Source organism: Neophocaena asiaeorientalis, unplaced genomic scaffold, assembly GCF_003031525.2.
Source record: "Neophocaena asiaeorientalis asiaeorientalis breed wild unplaced genomic scaffold, Neophocaena_asiaeorientalis_V1.1 scaffold476, whole genome shotgun sequence".
Taxonomy (NCBI): Eukaryota; Metazoa; Chordata; class Mammalia; order Artiodactyla; family Phocoenidae; genus Neophocaena; species Neophocaena asiaeorientalis.
In genome coordinates, this window is record NW_020172178.1 from 10306018 (window position 1) to 10315022 (window position 9005).

Here is a 9005-nt window from a genome sequence, read left to right on the forward strand (position 1 = left end):
AGGGGCGGCCTGGCTCCGCCACAGCCGCATAACCCGGCTCTGGGGGTTTGGCCGCCCTTTGCCATAAGCAGAGGCTGTGGCCTCCTCTGGGTGGGGTTCCCTTGCCAACTGCCCGTCACGACCTGGTGGCAGGTGATGGCAGGGTGTGGGAGCTGGGCTGGGCTGGGGGCTGGGTGGGGACTCTCCTAGCGAGAGCTCTGTCATCTCCTCCGGCTGTGCTGCTGACGCCTCCGTAGGCTGCAGGGGCTCGGGAGTCCCCGCCCCTTCGGCTTCCAGAGCTTTGCCCCTCTGGCTGGACCCTGAGCAAGGGCAGGGGTCCCAGGATGAGGGGCTCTGGCCGGCTGGGGCAGTGTTCTGGGTGGATTTTTCGACATCTTCCCACCTGCTTACCCGAGGTGACGTGAGGGCTTGCCATGGGTTACACGGTCGCTTGGGCCTTCACCGATGGGTGGGGCCTGGTGTTGAGACCTGGCTCGTAGGAGCCTCGGGCTGAGGCTCTGGATGTGGGCGTTGCAGGGACAGGGCCTGGGGATACTCCCTAGGTCCTCTGCTCCCGCCAGGTGCCGGCACCCTCTTTTCTCTCCCTCGTTATGTCTCACGTCTTAACTAGCCTCCTGCTTGACCTGCCGTCTGTCCTGCACGCTGTGAGTCAGGTCATGGACGCAGGACCCCCAGGGCTGGCCTCACGGGTGTGTGACACATGTTCTCGCATGGGCCCCGCACTCAGACCCTGCACTGGGGTTGGCATTCTGCTCTCGCTGGTTTGAAATCCTTCATAATTTTGGAACAGGCCTACTGCATCTGCATTCTGCACTTAGGGATGCAGCATGTCTGGGTCCTCCGGGGCCTCCCCCTTCGCTCCCGGACAAGCCACAGAACTCCCGGGAGCACGCAGCCCAGCGTCTTGGCCCTGCCTGTTCCCTCTGCCTGGAGCACGGCCCCCAGATGTTCACATGCCTGCTTCCGCCCGCTCCCAGTTGGGCCTTCCCTGACCGCCCTCCGTAGATGGACCCCTCGCGGCTGCGCTGCTGTCCCCACCCCTACTTCTGTCTGTGTCACTCGCACCTTCTCACAAGCGGTTTCCCTTCTTGCTGCCCACCTCCCTGGCTGGAGGGAAGCCCCGTGATGCAGGGACAGTGTGTGTCTGTCTCTCAGGGCCCAGGACACCACCTGGCTCATGGCAGTGCTCAGGACACATTTTACCCACTGTGTGTGTGTGTGTGTGTGTGTGTGTGTGTGCGTGTGTGTGTGTGTGCGCGCGCGCGTGTGAGCTTCCACAGGAGAGCGGCCAGGGCACTTGTAAGCGGTGCTCCGGGTGTGTGTGTAAGCTGTGTGCACATGTGTGGGGCGCAGGTGTGTCTGCACGTTCTGGTACCTGTGCCCCTGTGACACGGCTCTGGGCAATTGGCATCTGTGTGAGAGCACGTGCACACTGGCTGCGTGGGGCCTCAGGCTGCCCCAGGGCCTGGTCTCGGGTGACATCGGCCCTTGTCGTCACTCAGGCTGTCCCCACTGTGCCCCTCAGGCACCTTGATACTCCCCTGTCCGTCCTGACCATATCAGCCCCCAGGATCTCAGGCACCAAAGCACCACCTCCCTCCTGGGCACTGGGGGGACTGCCTGCTGCCCTGACCACCCGGTACTGTCCTGGCCTGGGGGCGTCTGCAGGGCGGTCACAGTGGCTGCCAAGGGACGTTCAACCCCCTCTCAGTGGCAGGCGTATTGATGGCTCAGGGCTCTCGTCTCCAGCCATCTCCTCCTCGCCCCCTGCCTGGGCCCACCCCAGAGTCTCCAGCAGCGGAGGCAGAGGCTCTGGTTCAGAGTCTGTGTCCTGGGTGTGGGCCTAGCCCGTGGGGACCCTGAAGGGCCACGCTGAGTCCCACCTGGGAGCAGCTCCTGCAGGTCACGGGGACACATGTGGGTCTACACGCAGGCAGTGTGGCTAGCGCCCCATGCACCCAATCTCTGGCACCCAGAGAGAGAAAAGAGGCTATGTGTGGACCTAGAGTGTAAGGGAGGACCCGGCGACCTTAGCCTGGGAAGGGTCCACAGGGGACGGGCACACTCGGTGAGGGGCTGGCCTGGAGCCCAGCATTGCTGGAAGCGGCCACCGCGGTGGTGCCGTGAAGGTGCTCGAACCTCATCGGGGCAGGATCTGTGCCGGTCTTTGGGGTGTCCAGGGGCCCGGGCCCAGGCAGGGGAGCCCTGCTCTGATGACCCCTCACCCCCCAGGGCTGGACAGGCCTCGCCAGTGCCAAGATGAGCGCCACCTCCTGGTTCCTGGTGAGCGGCAGCGGCACTCGTCACCGGCTCCCGCGAGAGCTCATCTTCGTGGGGCGAGATGAGTGTGAGCTCGTGCTGCAGGTGAGCGCGGGCACGGGGCTGGGGCGGGGCCCCTGGGGACCCACAGCGGGGCTCGGGGGCCTCGGGCGGGTGTGTGCGCTCGTGGGTGAGGGTCCCTGCCTCTGCGTATTGGACCGCTTCTGATGGGAAGGTGCTACCGGATTCTGAAGGTGTCAGGGCCCACCTTGGGAAGGAGCCTGAAAGCAGACCCGTCCGCATCCTTGTCCGGGGGCCCTAACAGGGCCGTGAATCGGGGCCACAGGGTCAGCTCTGACCATCAGAGCTGTCCAGTGGAAGGCTAGTGCCCTGGGCTGGGGGCTGGGGGCCTTTCTCAGGCTCGAGAAGCTGGCAGGGCCCTAAGAGCCGGGACACCAGGCACTCGGCCATTTCTCTCTGGCCCTGAGTTTGAGTTGAGCCAACCTTGGCTTCCATGGGGTGCACGGGTCCGGCTCCTAGGAATGAGGAGGGGAGGGGGCGGGGGACTTGACCCTGTAGGGCCCACAGGGGTTCCCCACCCTCGTGGGGTGATGGAGTCGGGTTCCCTGCAGCCCTGACCCCTCCCCAGCGTGGCACCTGGGTCCCTGTCCCCAAGCCCTCCAAGCTCCATGCTCCCACTGTGGGACTCTCAGGAGGTGTCCTAGGTGGGCTGCACTGCCCGGTCCAGCCAAGCGGCCCACTTGGGTGCAGGGTGAGACCCCTCCCCTGTTCCATGCGCAGCCCTGGCTGCTGCCGCCCACTCACTCCCTGGGATGCGTGGGGTTTGGGCTGCAGCCGGGGGTCCCAACCATGTGCATGTCCACTTGGGCAGCAAATGCAAGGCCTGTCCATGTCCAGACACCCTGACTTCCCCCAGACGTCCTCTCATTTGCCTGACTCCAGACGCAGCAGGACCCACCCTTGCTTGTTCGGTCTTTTCAGTATCTTTGATCTAGAGCAGTCTCCCTTTTTGTCTTTGCTTCTGGCCTTTGGAAGTCGGTGGGTCTGTGCAGGGCTGGGTGAATGTTTCCTGTAAAGGGCTGGGTTTACATTTGAGGCCTTGCCGGCCACACGCCTCCATCACAGCCACTCAGCTTTGCTATTGTTGGGGAGACAAACGGGCGAGCCAGTCAAACTTTGTGTCTGTTGATATGTCAATTTCATATCCTTTTCACCTGTCGTGAAAGTCTTTTTTTTTTTTTGACCACGTAAGGTGTAAAGACTGTTCTCAGGCCACGTAAAGCAAGCAGAGGCCGTAGGTTGCCCCCCCTCCGCCGGCCTCCTGGGGTGGCTGATGCGGGGGTCTTGATGTGGCCGGTGGTCCGTGATGGGGTCACGTGACATGACCTCTGTCGTCTGTCCGTTGGTGAGAGAGCCACAGGGGTCACCACATTTGGCCCTGACCCCTGGCGGGGAGTTGTGTGTTCCCTGCTGTGACTGTGCGGCTTGTCGATGGCCCTGCCCTTCCGCCGGGGTGGCTGGGAGGGCCTCGGCGCTTGATGGGAGGCTTGATGGGAGCCTGTGAGCTCTGGGGGCCCAGCGTGCTTGCTCCTCCCCCGCCTGCCAGCTCTGTGCCCTGCACCAGGCCCTCACCCTGCCTGCTTCTCTTCCCAGGGGGTGGGCAGGGTGCACAGTGTGAGTTTGGGGTCCAGTTCCTAGTTTCTGGGCCGATCAGTGTGGAGCCCTGAGCAGGGTGGAGGGAGGGGGGATCCTCAGCCCTCCATGCTGGGCTGGCCCTGGCCTGGGTGCACCTGCGTTTCTGCCTCAGGCTGTTCTGGGCAGCGTGGCCGTGTCTCCACCACACGGGGAAACTGAGGCTCAGGGAGGTCACGTAGCTGTAGAGTAGGTGTGGGAATGCCGCCCCCTCCCAACACCTCCCCCCTCCAGCCCACCTGCCCCTTGCTCAGGACGCCCATCCTCTTGCTGTGCTGTCCTGCCAGCCCCCTTCACCCCGTACTCTTCTGTGGAGCCCCTGCTAGGGAGTTCCTCACCTGTACACCACGGCCTCAGTCCCCACGCCACCGCCCGGTTGGCCACTGCACACGCCGTCCCCCCCAGCCCCCCACAGCTTCTCCCTAGGATGGCAGCTCCAGGCTCCTGGGCCTCTTGGCGCCTGCCTGGCGGCCCCTGCAGCTTTCCCACTTGGCCTGGGCTCTGGGTGTACGTGACCCCTCCCTGGAGGTCCTGTCCATACCCACAGCCTTGGTTTCCACCTCTGCTCACGTGATGCAAATGGTGTCTGTCACCGTGCTGTCCCCAGTCTCGTGCGTCATCAGCTCCTGGGCATCTCAGAGGCAGCCCGAGCCTGGTGCTGAACAAACCCCCTTCTCCGACCCCGCCAGGTGTTCAGGGGCAAACCCCGACCTTCCCTCTCCCTCCCTCATGCCTCAGGCATCCCCGGGTGCAGGGATAGGTACCCCTGGCCACTAGGCCTCCTGGGGGCCACAGCCTCTCCCCACCTGCCTGGCTTTCCGAGATCGTCCACGCCCGCCCCATCCCCACCCTCTCCCTGCCCCGTGCTCCCGGAGCACCCTGGCCTGCCCTCTGTGTGTCCTTGCGTCCATTCCCACGTTTGTCACTCGATGGTCACCGGCCCCACGCTGGAGCCTGGGGTCTCCATTCCAGGGCTGGGCCGCCCACAAACACATAAGCAGGAGCCAGGTGACCCCCCGGGAGCCAAACCCAAAGGTGGCACCGGGTTTGGGACGGGGGGGCTCTGGGGCCGACTGGACATGGCGACGTTGTGCTGAGAGCTGGGGAGTGGGAGGGGCGGTGCTGGCAGGGGGGCTGGCGGAGGCGGGGACCTCTGCCCGGCGGGGAGGGTGAGGCAGTGCGGCGCGAGGAGACGCGGCTGGGGAACAGGGGCCGTCCAGGAGGCTGCACCACAACCCAGGCAGGAGCGCCCACGTGTGGATCTCGGAGGTGGGGGGCGCTGTGTCCCAGAGGCAGAGTCGCCAGCCTGGCCTCGTGCCGCCACGCTCTCCCACCGAGCCGCCCACTCGCCAGGGGTCCTGGCCCCCAGGGCGAGACTGGCACAAGCTGGGCCAGTGAGGACGTGAGCAGGGACATGGGCCCAGGTCTGCCTGCTGTGGCTCCTGCCCCTGCGTCCCTGGGCGCTGGCGCAGGGCGTGTGTGTGTGTGCGTGTGTGGATGTGCGCGAGCGAGCACCTGTGCGTCGGCACACGTGTGCACACGCAAACACGTATGCGCACAGGTGCCTGTGTGCGCATGTGTGTGGATGTACGTGTCTGTGTGTGTGTGAGAGAGAGCCTGAGTGTGTTTGTGGCAGGGTGTCTTCTCTGCCTTCGCCTGGCTTGCCACGTGGGAGGGGTGACAGCTGGGAGTCATCTGCACACATCCTTACCCGGAAACCACGGCCTGAGAGACCCAGCTCGGGATCCCCCTGCACACACACAGGTCGTGGGCGCTGTGGCCCCGCTGGGGTGGCGCTGGGTGTGAGCTGGCAGGAGGGTGTGCCCAGAGCCTGGGGTTTGGGCCGCTGCCAGATGCTGGGCGGAGCGTTCACTCCTGGAGGGCGTCAGACCCAAATTTTGGAAGCACATCTTTATTCCGCTTTAAAGTGACTACAGACAATCAGGTCCTTTTCCAAAACTCCGTGTTTGGAGCCTCTTAAAGCTATTTTACGCGTCTGCGCCCCATCCGCTCCACTTGCCACGTGGCCTGCTTTGTGTCCTTCTAAGTCTTGAGTCCTGCCTGGGCCAAGGGGCCACCTCCCACTCTGGCGTAGGCTTCCAGCCTCTGGGCACCTGGGCTTGGGCAGCAGGCGGGGGGCAGATTGAGGGGTGCCGCTGCCTGGGGCTGAGGGGGTGTGGCCAGAGCAGCGGGGTGGGGGCTTGGTCGGTGGCCTTCCCCAGGGAGGCTGAAGGGCCAGGCGGGCAGGGAGGAGGAATTGGGTTTGGCCAGGCTGGGCTTGAGTTGGAGGTCTGAAACTTGGAGAGGGTGGGAAGGTGTTCAGGCCGGAAAGGTCAGCCCAGAAGCCCCTCTAGGGGCTACACCTTGGCCAAGGTAGTGGCCAAGCCTGAGGCACAGAGCGCCCTCCTGCGGTCGGCCACCACGTCTGCCTCAGGCCGAGCAGAGCCCCCGTCCCGCCACATCCCGGTGTGCAGCCGCCGGGAGCCCAATACCCGGCCACGTGGAGGGCAGAGTCCGGCCCCAGTGACGTCCAGGTGTTGGGCAGGGCTGAGGTGGGCAGGTGGCTGGGCACGGAGGGGGCACAGGAGGACGGGAGCCCCCAGCCCCTCAGTGAGCCCCAGGCCTCCCAGCTGCCAGGGTGGACTCTAAGGAATGCCTGACCCACGGGGCCACCCAGAGGGGCAGCTCCCTGGCCTGAGGTGGGGCGAGCCCAAGCACGCAGGCCACTGGGACAGCTGCTGATCCTTGTCTAGGCCGCCCGGGGCCTGGGGCCTGGGGAAGCTCTGCCAGCACCTGCAGCCGGGAGACCGAGGCCCAGAGGAGGGCGTGTGGGCCCCCCCAGCGTGCCCTGCCCCCACCCCGCCTGGGCCAAGACAGTGGGAAGGGCTGGCTCGGGGACCAGCGGGAGAGTCCAGTGGAGGAGGTGGTGCCCACGTCCGGAGCACAGGCTGCGGCCAGGGTGGCCCGGAGCTGTCTAGCTGTGGGTGCCGACTTTGAGGAATTCGGGACGGGGAAAGAGATGAGGCCGGGGGCGCGGGGCAGGGGGTCTCAAGGTCAGACTCACCTCGCCAGAGACCCGTTGCTTTGGGAGGCAGGTGAGTTGGCACTGGAGCCCCGCCAGGATCAGCCCTGGGGACTTCCTGGGGAGGGAGGCCCATGCTTCCCCTGGCTCACGGGGTGGTGCTGGGGCAGACGGCTCCGGGCTGGCCTCTGTGTCCAGGAGGCCCCGGCTGGCCCCGCAGACTCTGCGCCCCCCTTGAAGCCTCCCCTGCACCCCTGCTCCCTTCTGGAGGACCCAGGGTCCGTGGCAGCATGAGGTGTGGGCCTGCAAGCCCCTGCCGGGCCCCTGCTCCTGCAGCATCATTGTGCATTAAGCCAGCCACCTCAGGCCTCTGAGCCCAGGAGAGGCTGGAGCCCTCACAGGCCTGCCTGCTGCAGTCTCCTTGCCAGGTCCTGCCCTGGCACCTCGGCCAGAGCTCATGTCCACCCCACCCCACCCTGCTGTGCGCTCCTGTCTCTGGGTGAGGGAGGCCCAGGCCTGGGAGCTCCAGTCCTCGGGGGAGGGTATTGGGCCCCACCCCACGGAAACTGGCCGTTTCTGGATGGTGCAGGGTGCTGGGTAGGTGGAGAGAATCAGAGAGAAAGTGGCTCCGTGGAGGCGGCCGCTGGCTGGGGGAGGGTCTGGGCACCCACCTGTGAGAACTGAGAAGGTGGTGGAGGGTGGTGATGCAGGGACTCAGGTGCTGGGTCACCCTCCCAAGGGCCGGGCCATCCTGTCCCAGGCGGTGGGGAGCCAGTGTGTGGGTCTCTTCGTTCCCGTGACGTGCTCTGGAAGTGGGGGTCCCGGGTGTCTCGTGGTTGCCCTGCCGGGCAGGTACTGTCATCTGCCCAGGGCTGGGCCCCAGCACCCCACGGTTGGCCGGTCCTGCCCCAGGCCTGGGCTCCTCAGGTGGTGGGGGAGGGATGCAGCTGCCACCCAGACACACGGGGCCTCCAGCAGTGAGGTGTGGGCAGTGGGCTGGGCGGTGGCGATGTGCTCTGTGTCAAGACTGCCCGCCCCTGGCTGGGCAGGGCGGCTCGTGCTGGCGGTGCCTGATGCAGCAGGGTGTGACCCTGTGGCCTGTCCCTGCCTCTGTCGCTGGAGTGGAGGGGCTGTGGCCCTCCAGCAGGACTGTGTGAGGGAGCTGGGTGACTGTCCTTGGGGAGGACTCCTGGGTCGGCTGGTGGCCAGGGCAGAGCTGGAAGTGCTCGGGGCAGAGCTACCTGCATGTGTTCACGTGCGTGTGGCATCTGGGTGGCAGGGTGTGCTCAGGGTGTGAGCCCTGTGCGTGCGAGCAGAAGGCAGTGGGGTCTGAGGCACGTCACGCGTGTGTGCGCGTGTCCGTCACTCCGAGAGGTGTGCGCTGTGGGCCAGGCTGGTGGGGGGAGGGCTCCCCCAGCATCCACAGCCCTTTGATCCTGCCGCCCCCGTCCAGCCTGGCCTGCCCTTGGGAGTGAACAGCGTGTCCCAGATCTTCCGAGCATTCCCAGCCCCTCCCACGCTGACCCAGGAGCAGTGGCTGGGATGGCAGGGGCGGCACTGGCCTCCTGGTGCTGTGGAGGGCTGGTCTCAACTGGAGGGGCCCGCGAGGCAGGCTGGGGCAGGCCTGGGTGGGCCTTCTGGGGCACACACGCTTGAGGTGTGGAGGCGCGGGTGGGACCTCATGGGCTGCGCGGCCAGGGGCCTGGTGGTGGTATTGTGGTCGGGTGGGGGAGGGTTGGAGCCTCCTGCGGGGTGCCGCTACCTCCTGGGCCGCCTGGCCCGGTCGGCCACCCGAGGGTTTGTGTGTCCCCCCCAGTCCCGCAGTGTGGACAAGCAGCACGCTGTCATCAACTACGACCGAGACAGGGACGAGCACTGGGTCAAGGACCTGGGCAGCCTCAATGGGGTGAGTGCAGGGCCTTTGTGCTGGCCCCACCCCTCTTCCCAGCCCAGTTCCACCCACGCCCTGGCTCCACCCCTATTGTGGCCCTCCCCCTGCCCCTCTCCAGGA

The 9005-nt window shown here is 66.0% G+C and overlaps 1 protein-coding gene across 1 annotated transcript in view; it reads left to right on the forward strand.

The window, feature by feature from the left end:
- Window positions 1-2239: 2239 nt before the first annotated feature.
- Window positions 2240-9005, forward strand: part of CEP170B (centrosomal protein 170B) — a 23215-nt gene continuing 16449 nt past the window's right edge. Inside the window, exons 1-2 of the mRNA XM_024759243.1 lie at window positions 2240-2364; window positions 8811-8900. Coding sequence (XP_024615011.1) covers window positions 2260-2364; window positions 8811-8900 — 195 coding nt within the window. The 5' untranslated portion in view covers window positions 2240-2259. The remainder of the gene's footprint in view (window positions 2365-8810; window positions 8901-9005) is intronic.